This window comes from Gavialis gangeticus, unplaced genomic scaffold, assembly GCF_001723915.1.
Source record: "Gavialis gangeticus isolate Ggan-Ray unplaced genomic scaffold, GavGan_comp1, whole genome shotgun sequence".
NCBI classification, from domain to species: domain Eukaryota; kingdom Metazoa; phylum Chordata; order Crocodylia; family Gavialidae; genus Gavialis; species Gavialis gangeticus.
In genome coordinates, this window is record NW_017728973.1 from 6,905,034 (window position 1) to 6,922,859 (window position 17,826).

Here is a 17,826-nt window from a genome sequence, read left to right on the forward strand (position 1 = left end):
TAGTAGTTTATGACCGTTTGACCTCGTCATCTCTTGGGGCGCTCTGGTGTACAAACGTTCCCCCAGATCCTGGTGGTCGCCCCGATAAACTCTGATCATGTGTGTGGCTCTTCTCTGGACTCTCTCAAGCTTCTCCACATCCTTTTTGAATTGTGGAGCCCAAAACTGGATGCAGTACTCCAGCTGCGGCCTCACCAAGGCCGTGTGCAAGGGGAGAATGACATCCTGGGATTTGCTTGAGCAGCACCTATGGATGCAAACCAGCGTTTTGGTCGCTTTACTAGCCGCAGCATCACGTTGCAGGCTCATGTTCATCTTGTGGTCAATGATGACCCCCAAGTCTCTTACTTCCATATCCCCCAAGTCTCTTTCTTCCGTAGTCTATTTTCTTCCTGATCTATACCAGGGAGGTGCATGCGGAGTGCACCAGGTGCACTAGGCTGGATTTCACTCAAAGTCAAGACAGCAGCACCTGATGCCATTTTGCCACGTCTCACACTGTGGCTGCTTCCTTTATTTCTGCTGGAGGATCTGATGGGATGGGTGGGACAAAACAGGGGGAGGACAAAAGGGGGTGAGCTTCAGATCAAGACCCTGATCATGTTTAAACCAGGGCTCTGGTGCTGTTTGGGTTTGACAGCACCAAAATTAAGTCAATAAATAAAAATCTCGCATGTTGATTTCACAAGTCCTTGGCTCCCATGGGGAAAGACGTTTGCTCCCCACTTCGGATCCAGTGTAAGACCAAAACTCTTAAGGGCAGAATAGGCTCTGGGGTGGGGGGGTTCAAATATAAACACAAAAGCTAAATCTCAGCCCAGTGCAACACACTCTAAACATGTCAGAACCAAAGGAAATTGCATTCGATCCTCAGTTGGTCTCTAATCCCACCTGAAAAGACAGTATGGTCTCATGGTTAGTTTTGTGTTGTTAGGACTCTAGGCTGCATCTACACATGCACTTTTCTGCAGAGTAGACTATTTAGCTGTGGAGTAAAGCATCAGTATCTACACGTGCAGCAGTATTAGGCCGCAGTAAACTAATTTATGCTGACATAAAATAGCACTGTTGGGGACAGTACTATCTTACAGTGGGATAATTTACTGAGATTAAACGCATATGTGGATGCTGACTGTGGGCGTAAATTGTGTCCAGTCAGTCAGGAGTCAGACTTCTGCCTGCTGTCCAGCCACATGCACTTTCAGCACCCTCATGCCCCAACCAGCCCCTCCGCTGCCCGACGCTGCCACCCAGAAGCTGGGACTGGCCCCCTGTGCTCCCTGCCAGCCCAGGCCTACTTCACCCTGCCTCACATTGCTGTTGTCCTAGGCACACATGTAGATGCTGCACCTGGGAGTACTTTACTCTAGCTCAAACTGCTCTGAAGTTTATTGCTTCTCATTAATTGCATATGTAGACATACCCTAAGAGAAAAGGGTTCTGCTCCCAGCTTTACCATTGACCTTAGGCAAAATGCTTTCCTCACTCCCTTTGTACATCCTTTGAATGCAGGGGCTAGATCCTATTCTACCTGTTAGGTACCACAATGGACGTAGGTGCCTAGGTGCAATCCTATTCCACCCTATTCAAGTTCCTGAAAATCCATGAATACAAGGTGGCCAACCTGTGGCGCACATGTGATACATTGGGTGCCCCAGCCTCCCCGTGTGGCATGAAGCAGATTAAGGAGATAGTGGCAGATAGGGCAGGGAGCTGAAAGCAGAGCAGCAGATCATGCAGGAGAAGGGGATCGAAGTGGCACTCAGGGAGGGTGCAGGGCTAATTCGAGGCATGCCTGAACAAACAGTGGGCCACCACTACGCTGTAGTAGGAGCCTGGGACCCCAGCAATGAGAGTGTCCTGTGTGTCTGCCGCGTCTCCCCCCGCTACGCCAAGCTGTTGTGCCTGCCTCGTGGTGTCCAACATGATCCACTGGACCCATGACATCTACATGGAGCACATCATGGGCCACTGCCAGTACAGCGACCCCACCAGACTGACTGCCACTGGACTGGACCCAGAGGGGACCACCTGAACCCCCTCTAAACCTGATGGACTTCACTTTGAGAAGAATCTTCAGCAACAGACCACCCCGCTCCACCTGAAGAGGACCCCCGCAACGGGACCCTCTATGGACTGAGAAACTTTCTTCAACCTACTTCTTCCATCATTGCGGACCATTGACGGGTTTGTGTGTATCTATCTTTTTTCTCTCTCAGCGTCGTGAACCCCCTCCCTCCCCTTCCTCTACCCCCCTCCCCCAGTCCTGGACTTAGTTGGCTAACATTGTATTTTCTGTAACCTAGTTGTGTTCCTCTCCTCACCCCCATCCCTCTTATATTAGTCCCCTGCTTGGGCAATCTGTATTTCCCTACTGGCTTTTGTCATCTTTCTGGATGCATACCTCTTAACATCTACTAATAAAATTCAGTCTGTTCTACTTCTGATGCACTATCATCATAGCCATAATGCTATATCGCAAGAAAGAAGGGAGGAGGAGGAGGAAGAGGGGGAGGTGGATCCACCTGCTACTTGTATTAGCCATTTATCAGGCACTTGAACAGGGTGCAAAAGGATCACACTTAGACACCTAAGTCCACCTGGGCAGTGTATAGATGGACTTGTATTTGGGCCTCAGCTGTTTTGGACAGAGACTTTGATATGTACAGCACCAAGCTCAATGGACCCACGAACTTTTTTAGGGCCCCTCAGTGTTACTGAGAACAGCACCAGTTAAGGATCTACTTATTATACACATTTTTTTTAAAGTTGTGTTATTTCATATAGGAAAAAGTCCCTACTTCCATCTCTCTATTCCTGGGAACATTGGGTGCATGGTGAATATCACTGTGCAGGGCAGGGCTGTTTTGTAAAATGTCAGCACAAATGGATGGGTGATGGGACATCTGTATCTCATTCAACATCTGTATGCCATCCCTTCTCATTATTTAGTTATTGTTTAAAGACAAAAAAAGATAAAAGCTCCCTCAGGGTTCAGAAATGAGCACACTCTTTGGAAATGCCAAGCTTCAAAGAAAGCAATGGTGGTGTTTTTGCTAACGCCCTGGTACAGTCAGAGAAGAAACTGGCCTTAAAAACAAAAGCTTCCCATTTTCAGAACAGCAAAACAGAAGGAAACATTTGAGATAGTATTGCCTGGATCATCTCAACCTACAAGGGACTGGCTGCATGCAAGAGGGCTATAAATATCAGGTTAGGAGTGTCTCACCATAATAAATGTCTGTTGTCCCAAATAAATCAAACTACAAGCTCTTATTCAGCGGAGCCTAGAGGTCCATTCCTGAAGCCCTGACTCGCTTTCTAGTCAGTGTTTCTCAGACAAAATTCCCACTCTGGTCCAGCAGCCTCAGGCTCCTTATTCCCTCTTTAAACTGTTTTGACTCAGTTGTCACTTTGCTCTTGAGTTTTGCTTGAGGAAAGACTAAATAGAAACTCCTGTCCTTAATGCTGCAAATGAAGTGCTCATTACAGAGAGGTCAAGGTCAAAGGTCCCTAAGTCCAGTAGGCTGGCATGGGTAAGTTACAATGATTTCTGTAGCCAACAGCACACAAGGAAGTGATGTGTCTACTGTTATGTCTAGTTGCTTTTGACTCCCTAGCCTAAATGATCAAGTACCCAATTATAACAGGGACAGGTTTTGGCATTCGTCCTATGTAAGGATCAAACTCACACTCCTGGAGCTGCAGCAAGATGCCTCAAATGCTCTGCCACACCTCCCCCCTTTCCTACAGTGAGTTGCATCTGCAGCTTTGGGTCCTACTTAAGGACCTTAGGAGGGTCTTATACACATACAGCTCTACTGAAATGCTGCCATCTCTGGGGTGAAAAAGTGCCCAGTCTGTTGCACAGCAAATGAGTGTAGACAGGAAGTATGGTTTTGTCCCAGGATGGCCTGCAAAGCCCATTGACTCTGAAATGCTCCATGTGGTCTACAAAGACCATGCACCATTGAAAAGATCCCTCTTTCAAAGTCTGCATCTATAAGAATTACTCTGTATTTAGTGGACAAAACCCACTTTTCATACAACTTGACTGAGGCCCACTGGTTCCAGTGGAAATATACCAGTAATGAATTTGGCCAAGTATTCCTAGGCAGAATTGACCTATCCAAGATTTGAAACCATGGCAGAAAGGGAACTAATTTTGACTCAAGAGAAATCCACAAAGTTGTCTCCTCCTGCTGCAACCTTACCAGGAAAGGCACTAATCTACAGGGGTTCATCACACCTTTATGGGACAGTGAGCATAGCATAGCAATGTGACACCAGAACAAGGTTGTGTTTTTATGCTGGAATGTCACACAGTGGCATGACTTCCTCACATATGCATGTAGCATATGTTGACAAAGGTGTAAGATTTGATGGAAGCACGGGCTTGCTTTGGGCATTTCACTAGAGTCTTTACTACCCAGGCTCCTCCTCCTAAGTTAAAACTGGACAAGGGAATGGAGCCACCACATCACTGGGCAAAAACTTAGCAGCAGTGGGAAGTCCACCAGGGACTTTGGTACTGCTTTCAGTTTTACATGGAAGGCATTCAGATGCTACAGTGATGGATGGCAGCGTAAAAAAAGAAGAAAGATAGCTACAAAGAATGAACCCATCTCTAGCAGGGCTAGAAATCTTCTTCTGAATGCCAGACAGAAGGACAGGATACCAGAAGCTCTTTATCAGTACACAAAAATATATCAGTATTACCATCTTGACCCCTTTCATCCCAGGCTCTCCAAAAGCTTTACTGATAAGAGTCCAGTCTTTCAATGCTCCCTCAGGAGCAGGGTGGGATCAAAGAGGAGCTCACTCTTGCAATTCTCACATCCCAAGTAGTAAAACAGACTCAGACAGGGAGATGGGAGATGTAGTGACCTTGTTCAAGGTCTTGTGTAGAAGCAGCAAGGGAACCCAAGAATCCTGAGTGCCTTCTCCCTGATCTCTACTAGACCCTTCCCACAGGAAGATCTGGGGACTGATGGCTTTTAACCAGCCCTTTAGGTTGCCTTTGAGAGGCTGAGGCAGATGCACAGCCTGTGTTCCTCGGTCATCCTGGCATCCCTGTACCTCAGCAAGTAATGGGGCCTAGACCTGTGAGTTGCTGAGTACCCATGACTCCCATGGGCTTCAGTGCAGTTGAGGGCACTTGCCACCTTGCAGAGCCAGGTCATTCATTCTCCTGCCTGCAACAACCACTTCTTCCCCTGCCCTCCCTTCTCAAAAAGTAGCTTGCACTTCAACTTCTCTGTGTCTACTTCCCTAGCTGTAAACGGAAGATGACGACTATTAATATCTTTGAACTGGAGTATCATGTAGGAGTCCCAGATCCAGATGTGGGTACTCATGGGTTAGGTTAGGCACTGAACAAACATAATGCTGATCCTCCAGTGCTGGAGGCCAGGCAGGAATTATGGGTCTGAGTTACATCTATGTTGACGAGGAGCCCAGATGCTGACCGAAATGCCTATAAAGATGCACTCCTTCTCGTCTTGCCTCCCCTCAGGCGCTGACCTGTTTTCCAGCTTTAGGTTACAGACAGACCTCCTAAACTCATACCTGATAGTCACATGGCTGTGATTCCCCCCACCCTGCCCCCTCCCCTGCTCCTGCTGCCAAAATCTGCGTAAATATGGAAACCTTCTTACAGTCCCAAGCCTTGGCCTCACACAGTCTGTCAGTTATAATCACAGCTGAGCTCTCCAAAGCTCCCCTCAATCATACTGATCCTGTCCCCCTCTCCCTCCCCCTTCCCCTCTGGCTGGTTGCTAGCTAAAAATAGCTTGTTCCATTACAGTGGTTTACCTTGTGCCAAGCTCTTTCTCTCTCTTTCTCTACACATGACACAGGCACTCTTTCTCTCTCTCTCTAGCTCCTCTTCTTCCTCTCCTCCTAGAAGCTGAATACAAATCAGAGGAGTAAATACTCCTCCATATATTTTAGCCTTGTCTACCGTAGCAAATTTACAGACTTGGTGTCAGCCACAAGGTGAACATGAATTTATATGAAACCTTGGGAACCAACGTCTCCCTTGTTTGACTATAGATCAGGGATGGTGGCAGAAGGGGGTCAAACATATGGCCCAGAGGCCAGATCCATGCTGTGGAGCTACTCCAGCTGGCCTGCTGGGCTACCAGTGGGCCAATGAATTGATGGGCATGGTTAGCAGTGGGCAGGGTCTACCACAAAATTCAGTGCCCTGAGGCCCCAGTCAACATGTCTGTTGGCAGCCAGGAGCTGAACAAGGACTGTGGCAACACATCTCTTTCTTGTCCTGCAGTTGCCTAGCCCACCACCTTTTCATTGTCTCTGCCATGGCAAGCGGCCACCTGGCCCATGCCTGCTTGCCCCACTGCCATTGCGTTGTCTGCTGCTGCCCCATACCCCAAGCTGGAGCTGGCCATCTGAATCCAGCCTGAGGCACAAGGTGAGGTTGATACCCCAGAGGTATGGCATGGGCAAATTTCCCCACATGCACCTGTCACACCAGATGGTGTGTCTCAGCCCAGATCAGCAGCAGTCTTTTTCATACGGAAAAGGGAAGAGGTGCCCATGGGCCAATCAGTCCCTGCCTTCTTGGCTGAGCTATTCAGAAAGCAAGCCAGTCAGTGTTAACTGTGGCCATATTGCTTCTGTGAGGTAGAAATCCCTGCTCAGAGGAAGGCCCACCAAGCTCATTCCACAGAAATCACCTAAGAGCCCACAGATTATTTTAGATTTTGGTTATGATGATTGATCTGCACTGGATGTGAGTTGGTTTATTAATTTCTTGGAGGGGCACAGAATTAAAACAAGACAAAATAAAACCTAGAAAGCCACCTACTTTGGGCAAGATTTCAGCAGTTCACATGCCAGTTGACAATAGGCTCTTTAGCTGCATTAAGTAATGAACTAAACTCTGCTCTCAGTTATACTGGTGTAAATCTGAAGTGACTTCAGTGGAATCACTCTGGGTTTATACCATAAAAATCAAAGAGCAGAATCTGGCCCACTAAGTCTGAGAAACACATCAGTGTGGCCAGCTAGAAAGTAACCGTTTTGCTGTAGTAGGCTCACAGTCCACCGCATTGCTGTGGACAGAGAGTTGAGGGGCTGTATTGCAGCAATACTTGGTTCTGGGAGAGTTGCATCAATGGGGTGACAGAAGGTTTGTTATCTCACCAGTACTGATACTTATGGCTGAAACATCAAGTGCATTGTTTCTTGACTGGGGAGTGCCAACAGACCTTTGATCCCTACAAGCCTGATGTTTTAGGTAGCTTCATTTATAACAAATATTTTGGACAACAACCTTTAGGCATCAGGGCTTCCCAATTTTATCCTCAGTGAGCATCAACTACTAGATAGAGAGGGAATGTAGCGCATGCTTTGTAAGAGTGTCACATGGCATGGGGTCCACCTTGTACATGCAAACTGAGCACTCAACATGAACACATGGTTTAGCTTCTATAATTGGTGGACATGTTTTCAGAGGTCCATTTGAAAAGACACTCCAATGTTCAAATCTCCAGCTGTGAACACCTTTGCATCGCAATGACACATCAGATAGGATTCCTGCATTCTGCATAGACTCTTACCCTCCTCCCAGCTCTTATATGAGCCTGCCTTTATGCTGTCACTGCACAAAGACACCTTAGGTAAACGTTACCTTCTTTGGCCTCTCATGGTGGGACACATGCTTCTCCTGAGTGGGCGATGCAGACTGGCTCCTTCTCCCAGCAATGAAGGAGCTACCTCCGGAGTGACGTGATGTCTTCTGAGAGAAGTGGGGATAGGAGGCAGAGATGGAAAACAGACAAAAAAGAAAAGAGAAACAGTGCCTATGAGGCTGGGGCTTTACCACTACTGCAAAATTAAGACTATGGGCATGTCTACAAGAGGTTACTGTGCAGTAAACCAATGCCCTAGTTCTTTGCATGTCTCCTGTGGGGACACTCTTAGTGTGCATAAGGGTGAGGTAGTTTACTCCACTTTCAAATACAGCTATGCTCCCTCACACAAAGGTGCTTGGGGCATGTTAAGTGTGTCCACCTGGAGAATTAGTGCTGAGTAGGTACTGCAGTGTGCACTCACACTTACCCTTACTGCACACTAACTTCCCCATGGTGGGGAAGCCCTCCCAGAGGCTGGACAGGCCATGGTATGGAGGACAGTGCACATCACCCTTTCACTAGAAAAAAGATTACACATGCACATGATAATCTCTAGAGCCAACCCCCTGGGCATGCTGAATGGAGACAGGGGATTAACAAGCTTTCCCTTATGTCCCCTTTCCTGCCCAACAGTTCTCCATCTGTTCAGGCAGACAGCCTTTCCCCTCTCAGTTTCCCATTTTGAATCCCCCCGCCCAAAGTCCAGTTGCACATCTTTTCCTGTTTCCACAGCAATCAGGGTCAGAACAAATTGCATGGGGCACTGGGTCCCAATAACCATGTTTACTAAATACAAACAACATGGAAAGCCCAGTCACCTTTGCCTGCTGCTGCTCTGACTGGTTTCCAAAGTGCAGAGCACAGTGAGCGCTAGAGGGCTCACAAACTATTTAAAGGGAGATGACTTGGTTCCTATATATTAAATGGCTAATGCACAAAGATGTGTATCAGGAAACAGGAGGGGCTAGACCCAGCCTGTGGGTGAAGCGTTGTGAGAATGGTATAGATGAGGAGGCAAATTCTACCAGCAGCAATACTTTGACATAATTTACACCACTCTGGACTGCCACAAGGTTGGACACATCACAAGACAGACCCCACTAGCCTCCCCTGAGCACTACTGTTTAGTTTCTAGCTCCAGACCCAAAGCCTGTGGTTTAAGCTCTGCCCTAAGCATGGTCAATACTCTTCGGTAGGGCAGTGGGTGAGGCAAGCCGTGCTCAGATCCTTGTGAGAGGAGGTATTACTGCTTCTCCGTGCATCAACAAACAAGATACAGGACCATAGCTGTCCTGGGTAATCATGGGAAATAGCCAAGCAGAGAATGCAATCTCTGGTTTGACTTTGGGGAGAGGGCTGAACACCTTACTCACTGAATGTGGCAGCTCTGATAAGCAGGAAGGGGACTGAGAAAAGCCAGCAAACAAAGGAGCCACTGAGAGGTAAAGGATGTAGTGAAAGGATCAGGTTTCCTCTTCAGCAGTGGTGGAGAGAAGGAGTATATGTAAATTGTGACAGTGCAGAAAAAGGAACCCTCTTCTGACTTTGTGCCCTGTGTCTAAGCAGGGAGGAGGGAGAGCTCCCGTCTCCTCACCCCACATCCCCCCTGAATACCAGGCAGCATCCTGGGTCCATTTTCCTGGGACTGTGTGTGCTTGTGTGCATATGTCACCACCAGATACACTGTCCTGCATCTCCCAGGTGGCTTTGTATAACCTCTGAGCTGCTGTGAAGGGCAAAAGTTAAGGCTGTGTCCCTATAGCCTGAAGGCTGCATTACAGCCCTGCACCCCTGCAGTGCTCTGGTTACTATCCTTCCTGGTCTCAGAGCTGTGCTGCACATCAGAAGCAGTGTTGGGCTGCTTACATCGGCTCTAAGAGGTTTATGCATCTGGAAAATTTTCTCTTGGCCCCTTGAGGCTCATTTACAGCCCCACCCAGAGTGGTGCACAGAGGCCTGAGCAGGAGGCCAGGATAAGGGATCTGTAGCTGCTTAAAAGAATTAAAGATGCTAATGAAATCACTGATTCCTGGAAAAGTAGAGCTGGAATGGACCTCAGGAGGTCACCCCATCCAGTCCCCTGCTTGAGGCAGCATCATTCCCATCTAAGCTGATGCATAGAAATGTTTGACTAATCCAGCCTTAAAACTGCACAAGCAACCCTCCTCCACAGTTATCAAGCATATTGCCCCAAAACATCATGGACACCCTAACTCGCCATAGGTAAAGCAGGGGTATAAGGGGACTTGTCCATGTCTTGCCACTGCAAGGACAGGAAATCATTTTTGAAAATACACTTGAGAGCTCCAGGGAAGGAGACAATGTCCCCCACCAGGAAAGCAAAACCCTTTACAGTCCATGCCAATTTGATCGCAGGGTGAAATTCCTTCCTGATCCCCTATGTGGCAACTGGTCTGACTCTGGATGGAGAAGCAAGACCCTCTAGTCAGGAACCTCTAGGGTTTCTTTCAGTCCCAGCAGGTGCTTCAGTGCACTTTCATCAAAGTCCCCAGCCTTGGCTGCATCTGACACCCAATGTTTATGGGGATGGTTAAACCTCCCCCCCATGACATAGCAGTGTAACTGAGGGACCACTGGGGCAACAGTCCTGGGTGCTACTTTTAGCAGTGGGGGGGAGGAGGGGAGGGCGCAAAAACAGCAGCCACTACAGCAGTGGCTGTACATGCCACTGTCATTGGCACCATGACAGCCAGTGTTTTCCTGTGCGCAGCTGCTACCCCAGGCATGGAGCTGCCCTGCTCCACCTCTGCCCTAACACCTGTAGCAACAGGAGGGGAAAAATATTCTTCTTAGCCTCATGTGGCAACCAGCACAACCCAGAATTATGGAGAAACCAAACACCTTCCACTCTACACTGCAACCTGCAGACCACAAACACAATTCCATGCATCCCAAACCCAAACTAGAGTTACAACTCCTTTTTCTGTCATCCCATTTCCTCCATAAACTTGTTCCAGCTCTTTAATTTAATTTCATAACCAAGCCAGCCGTTGAGCTATGCTTCATTCTCATGCTGCTGAGCACGATCCTCACCAGTTTCTGATGCATGTGTGGAGTCCCCTGAGCACCTACTGGTTGCCTTTCACAGCACACTTCAAGCATTGCTACTCCTAAATAATCCCTGATCAATGCTTATCCAATCTCTTCTTGAAAATGTCCAGTAAACGACACTCCACAACATCCCCAGGCAGTCTATTCCACTGCCTCACTTTTCTAACAGTGACAACATTTTCTCCTGATATCCAATATAAATCTGCAATTTCAAGTCACTGCTATACATCCTACTTTCTGCAGTAAGAGAGAAAAGCATTCTCCCTCTTCTGTGGCAGCCTTTCAGATATCTGAAGATAGCTATTGTGTTCCTTCTTAATTACCTTTTTCACCAGCTGCATAAGCTTATTTCTCTCAACTTCCCCTTGTATGGCTTGCCTTCCAAAGCCCTTAGCTTTTTGTCACCCACCTTTGGACAATCTCTAACTTCTCCACATCCTTTTTAAAATGCAGAGCCCAGAATTGCACACAGTACTTTAGATGAGACCTAACTGGAACTGACTAGATCAGGGGTAGGCAACGTTTTTTGGCCGGAGTGCTGAAAAAAACACAATGTCTACCTTGGAAGGTGCCACAGTGCTGACATGCCAGAGCCCAGAGCAGCTGTTTGCAGCCTCCCAGCTGCAGCCAGACCATGGAGCCCAGTCTGCTTGCAGCAGGGCTTGCAGCCTCCCAGCTGCCTGCTGGATCAGCCTGGGCTCCATGGCTGGCAGCAGCTGCTTGGAGCCCAGGTTGGCAGTGGTGTGCTGAGCAAAATGGCTTTGCATGCCATGCTCGGCATGCATACCACGGGTTGCTGACCCCTGGATTAGAGTGTCATTCTCAGGGGCACTATCATTCCCATGTCTTACACCTAATACTGCTGCTGACGCAGCCCAAAACAACATTCACCTTTTTTGCTGCTGCATCACACCATGGAATCATGCTGAGTTTCTGATCCACTAAAGCCCCAAGATTTACCTCCACAGTACTGCCATCCAATCATGTCACTCATTCTATATCTGTGTTTTGGATTATTCTTACCAAAGTATAACATTTTGCATTTGTCAGCACTTAACTTATCCTTTTGCTCTAGTCCAGCTATCCAAACTATCAGGGTCCTTCTGAATTCTACTTCTGTCCTCCAGTGTCTTTGCAAAACTTTCCAGTTTTGTGCCATCCGCAGATTTGCTCAGGAAGCTCTCTATTCCAGCACCCAAATAATTATTAAACATGCCGAACAGCACCAGGCTCAGGACAGACCCTTGTGGGACTCCACTTGAAATCTCCTAATATTCTCATATGGATCCAAGTATAATTACCCTTTAATTACAGTGATTAAGCCAGTTGACTATCCACCTTGCAGTAGTTTTGTCTAGCCCACATTTAGTCTATTTGTTTAGGAAAAGGTTACATGGGACTCAGTCAAAACCTTACTGAAATCCTAGTACACTGCGTCTACTTCATTCCTTTCATCCACCCAACTAGTTGCTTTGACAAAGAAGAAGATCAATTTTTTTGGCACAATTTGTTCTTAGCAAATCTATGCTCGTTGCTCATGAATATCCTTTCCTCCTCTGGATGCTTATAAGTCGGCTTCTTTATAATTTGCTCCAGTACTTATCTAGTATTAAGTTTGGCTAGCCAGTCCATAATTCTACAGGTCCTCATTTTTGCCTTTTTTTTTTTTAAGAAGGGCACTATTTTGGCCCTTTTCCAAACCTCTGGAACCTCAGCTTTCTCCCATGACTTAGTACATATAATGCCCAGGGCTCTGAGATCTCTTCTCCCAGCTCCCTCAGTACCTTGGGATGAAGTTCACTAGGCTCTCCTGACCTGAATTCATTCAAAATGATCAAGAGCTCTCTGACATTCTCTTTCATAACATGACCCTCTGTCTATCCCCTTCCTTGCCTATATAGTTTTTCTTAGTTGTCTGTCTGGCTTTCAGGGATAACAGCTACTCCTAGGCTCTGGCTAGCACTGCTGGCATTGAAGAACTGGGGATCAGATGGCACAGATTACGGTTCTCGTCTATAAGTTTTGGGGATCTCTTTCATGACCAGCTCTCAGGAGGATGCAGGAGGAAGCCTTACCCCCTTTAACACAGGAGTAAGTACCAACTAGCAGGACAGAAGGACTCACCATTTTATTGAAGTGATACTTGCAGTAGCCACAATATTTGACATTGTCAACCTCCAGGACTTCCTCTTCACACAAGAGGCCAGCCATCTGGGCACTGAAACACAAATACCAGAAACCTCAGCCAGACTACATGCCTTGTCTTCTCAGATTTCATCAGGGAAACATGGGCCTGGGGTGCTTGGAGTATTCAGGGTACCCCTGCCTGTCTGATAAACAGTTTGCGTTAGAGAGAGTTGAGAAAAAAAAAATGGTGGAAAAGTTTTCACCAAAATTTGACGTTTTAGAAAAATTACACCCACACCAGAGAGCTGGTCAAAACAACTGCAAAAAAAAAATTGAAATCTTTGAAATTTTCTATCTGCTCCACCTGTGATTCTTGTTTTTAGCATGGGGCTGAGGAACTAGTAGCTATTCCATGGGGACACATCTGAGCAAGAACCCCATGCTGTCGCCAATACACAGCTGGGAATCCCAGCCTTCCTGTGATAAATAGCATTGTTTTCTGGCTTTGAGGGTGCACAAGGTACCAGACTTTAAAAATCACATTGTTCACACTATGCTCTTGGATGTGCTGTGCTTGTGTAAGTACATTCCTAGGCTGTGAGCCAGCTGGTTTGTCCTTGGATTTCACCCAGTCCTAGAGACAACCCCACTGCTCACAACACCTGCCCTGGGAAGGCCTCTGTCTGCCACAGCTTGCAACCCCAAGGGAATTCCCTCCATGTCCAATGGATGGCAGAAGTATTCCACCCACATAAGATAAAGTCAGTGCAATTTGCCCAGCTCCTCTTGCAGTGGGCCTTTGTCTCCTGCCAAGGATAGCACCAAAGTTGTGCCAGTGAAAACAGTAGCTGGGGGCGTTGTTGAGGCAATGCTGTAAGGGACTCACCAGGTGACGTGGAAGGCTTGCCGGCAGCCATGTCGATTGCAGGTCATGCAGGCCCCAGAGGCTGCTTTGCTCTCCCTGCCCTGCTCTTCACAGATATAGCAGGTCTGCAAAAAGGAAATAGTGGGCTGTGAGTTTACCCCAATGGGGCCACACAGTGGGCAGCCAGAGGTAGGCTCTCCTCATGCCCCACAAACTCATCTGCATGCAGCAAAGCAGTGCATCACTTATTGTGAGGCTAGAACTTGGTTTAGTTCAGTTTTCAATTCAGCCTCAGCACCAGAGACCTCCATAACATCCAAGTCAAAGATAGCCTTATTCCCCACCCTCAGCATACATGCACACTTCTCCATGACACAGGGGTCAAAGACAGCCCTACTCTTATACTGCAGGAAGCAAATGAAATTTCATTCCTATGGGCCCACAAAATAGGGGGCAGGCATGGGCCAATTCATTCTCTTCCTCCCTCCAATACCACGTGGTTCAGACCAAAGTGGGGGCACCCTGTATAAGAACCTATATTATCACAAGGCAACGTGCTGTCTTTGGAAGGATGAGTTGGGTGTAATGGGAATCCAAGGACATACACAAGTGGCAGTCATGTAAGCCAGAGAGGAGATCAGGGTAACTTATAAGAAAAGGACTCCACTTTTTCATGTGTCTCTAAAGGAAACAATATACCTGGAAATAAACCTCAAATGTGCCAGAAATAGTGGGAAGACGAGAAGACAGGAAGGTCATCAGTGGGTAAGGGGCTGGCATTTGGGGTGGAGGGAAAAGAGGTAGCCTCACCTTGTTGAAGCGGTCATGGGGCACGTACTGCAGGACAATTGGCTCCATGGTCAGCACATTGGCAAACTGCACCTCAGGGATGTACAAAGCACAGACGACATGGGCCCAGCCTGGGGAGATGAATGGGATGGTGAGATAAAGATCACAGCAGGTAGTCAGAAAATGTGTAGACCCAAGCAGAACAGCAGATGGGTGCTAGGATGGACTCAAGGATAGAGGGGATACGCAGGGAAGGGAAAGGATCTAATCACATGCTAGGCTTGAAACACTGATTCTCATAATTTTGTTAGAAACTCAGATTCTATGATGATAGTCACTAGCCAGCCAGCCAGACACCCCCTTTAGATTTTAAATAAGGGGGGGGGGGGTAAAGATTTCTGGGAAAAGAAGATTTTTAAATGTGAACAAACAAATAACTCAGGATCTGACCCAGCCAGAGCCATGAGTTTCCAAGGAGAAGGATCACTCTCAGTAAAATACTGATGGGACAGGTTTGGAGAAAAGTCCCTTACTATAATCATTAGGCTGCTATGGGAGCTTGGTAGAAGGCTCTATTTCAGCAACTCCACATTGATTAAGGTCTGAATGAAATGGGAAACACTGAACTTCCCAAACCAGATGCAGAATTTCCATTTAGGGCCCATGGGGGGTGGGACTCTTGGGGGGAGACAGCAAAGTTTCACCTGGGTGGAAGAAACAACTCTGTTGTTACAGAATGATCTTACGGCCATGTCAGTAGCATGGCTGCAATGATGACCAGTAACATGGTTATAATGGTGTCTGCACAGGCCAAACCAAACCTCATAATAACATGCTTGGAATGAGACTATCATGAATGAGACTACTTCAACTACCCAGACATCTCATGGGAAGAGCACTCAGCCAAATCTGAACAGTCACAAAGCTTCCTCATGTGTGTGGACGAGCTCTATCTGACTCAAGAAGTCTATGGACCGACAAGAGGCAAAGTGCTGCTCAACCTGGTACTGGCAATGGGGGATGATCTAGTCAGCGACCTAATGATCGAAGGGAAGCTGGGAGACAGTGACCATGAGCTGATCACTTCCACTACCCACCGTAAACCTGGCAAGTCAGTCAGTGATGCTGAAGTCCTTGACTTCAGGAAAGATGACTTTGACAAGCTCAGGAGACTTGTTGGCGAGGCCCTAAGGGACCATGACCCGAAGAGGAGGGGAGTTCAGGATGAGTGGTTGCTCCTCAAGGGAGCGATCCTGAAAGCACAAGCAATGTCTATTTCATCTTGGAGGAAAGGCAGCAAAAGGGCACAGCTGCCCCCTTGGCTCTGCAGGGAACTTATGGACCTCCTGCATGGAGGACTGGAACCACCTCAAAGGAGGAGTACTCTGCGTTGGTCTGGACCTGTAGGGAGTGAACCAGGAAAGTCAAGGCTGTGATTAAACTCCAACTGGCTACACGTATCAAAGACAATAAAAAGTCCTTTTTTGGATATGTGGGGAGCCGGAGAAAAAGCAAGGGTAACATTGGACTCCTGCTAAACCAAATGGGACAACTGACAACCAATGCCCAGAAAAAAGCCAACCTACTTAATGGGTATTTTGTGTCAGTTTTTCACTAGCCCCAAGGGACAGCTCTGCTCGATACGGTATGGGATGGCCAGGGTGAAGAGAATTGTTACCTTACATCAATGTTGAACATGTGAAGGAACACCTTGAGAGGCTGGACACCTTCAAGTTGCTGGCCCTGACAGTTTACACCCCAGGGTACTTAAGGAGCTGGCAGGCATCATAGCTCAGCCCCTGTCACGGATCTTCGAGAACTCGAGGCACTCTGGTGAAGTACCTGAAGATTGGAAGAAGGCCAATGTGGTGCCTGTCTTCAAGAAAGCGAGGAAAGTAGATCCAGGGAACTACAGACCCATCAGCCTGACCTCTATCCCAGGGAAGATCTTGGAAAAAATTATCAAAGAGACCATTCTTGACAAGCTGGCTGATGGCAACATCCTGAGGGATAGCCAGCACAGGTTTGTTGTGGGTAGGTCTTACCTAACCAATCTTATCTCCTTCTATGACCAGGTGACATATCACCTGGACAAGGGAGAAGAGATTGACATCAATATATCTTGATTTAAAAAAAAGCCTTCAATCTGGTGTCCCATGATCTCCTCATTGAAAAATTGGCCAACTGCAGTCTTGGCTACATCACCAGTCCGATGGCTGGGAAATTGGCTCTGAGGCTGGGCCCAAAGAGTGGTAATAGATGGAAGTAAATCATCATGGTGCGCCATGACTAGCGGGGCCCCCGTCCATGGGCCTATACTCTTTAATGTCTTTATTGTTGATGTAGACATTGGCATTAGAAGTAGACTGGCCAAGTTTGCCGATGACACCAAACTTTGGGGTAGAGTGTCCACACCTGAGGACAGGATGGTGATCCAGGCCGACCTAAACAGGCTCATAAAATAGGTGGATGAAAACCTGATGGTGTTCAACAACAAAAAATGCAAGGTACTCCACCTTAGGAAAAAAAACCCTGCAGCATGCTTACAGGCTTGGCAGTGCTAGGCTTGCTAGCACCACGGCTGAAAGGGATTTAGGGGTCATGATTGACCACAAGAAGAATATGAGCCACCAGTGCAATGTTGCAGCTGGTAAAGTGAGCAAAACTCTGGTTTGCATCCATATATGCTTCTCAAGCAAATCCCAGGATGTCATCCTCCCACTGTACTCGGCCACAGCTGAAGTATTGCATCCAATTCTGGGCTCCACAATTTAAAAAGGATGTTGAGAAACTTGAGAGTCCAGAGGAGAACCGCGTGCATGATCAGTGGGTAGCAGAACAGGCCTTATGATGAGAGGCTTAGAGCCGTGGGACTCTTAAGCCTGGAAAAGCGCAGGTTTGGGGGGGACCTGGTGGTTGCCTATAAGTATATAAGGGGTGTTCACCAGGATCTGGGGGAATGACTATTCACCAGAGCGCCCCAAGGGATGATAAGGTCAAACGGTCACAAACTCCTCCAAGACCGTTTCAGGCTGGACATAAGAAAGAACTTCTTTACTGTCTGAGCCCCAAAGGCCTGAAACAGACTGCCACCAGAGGTGATGCAAGCACCTATTCTGGGCTCCTTTAAGAGACATTTGGGTGTTTATCTTGCTAGGATCCTTTGCCCCAGCTGACTTCCTGCCCCTGGGGCAGGGGGCTGGACTCGATCTTCCAGGGTACCTTCCAACCCTAATGTCTATGAAATCTATGAAATGTTATTACAATAAGATCCCCCAACATAGAACTCTGGCTGTTGCAGTCAAGCCCTTA

General features: G+C 47.5%; 1 protein-coding gene across 5 annotated transcripts in view; it reads right to left on the bottom strand.

Annotated features, from left to right (window-relative positions):
- Positions 1-17,826, bottom strand: part of MLLT6 (MLLT6, PHD finger domain containing) — a 108,327-nt gene that overhangs the window by 70,943 nt on the left and 19,558 nt on the right. For 3 of the 5 annotated variants that reach the window (XM_019507688.1, XM_019507680.1, XM_019507664.1), the window contains exons 4-7: positions 14,536-14,645; positions 13,747-13,850; positions 12,858-12,951; positions 7,658-7,765 (exon numbers count right to left, since the gene is read on the bottom strand). In XM_019507688.1, coding sequence (XP_019363233.1) covers positions 7,658-7,765; positions 12,858-12,951; positions 13,747-13,850; positions 14,536-14,645 — 416 coding nt within the window. The remainder of the gene's footprint in view (positions 1-7,657; positions 7,766-12,857; positions 12,952-13,746; positions 13,851-14,535; positions 14,646-17,826) is intronic. The other 2 variants (XM_019507672.1, XM_019507696.1) reach the window with 2 other exon arrangements.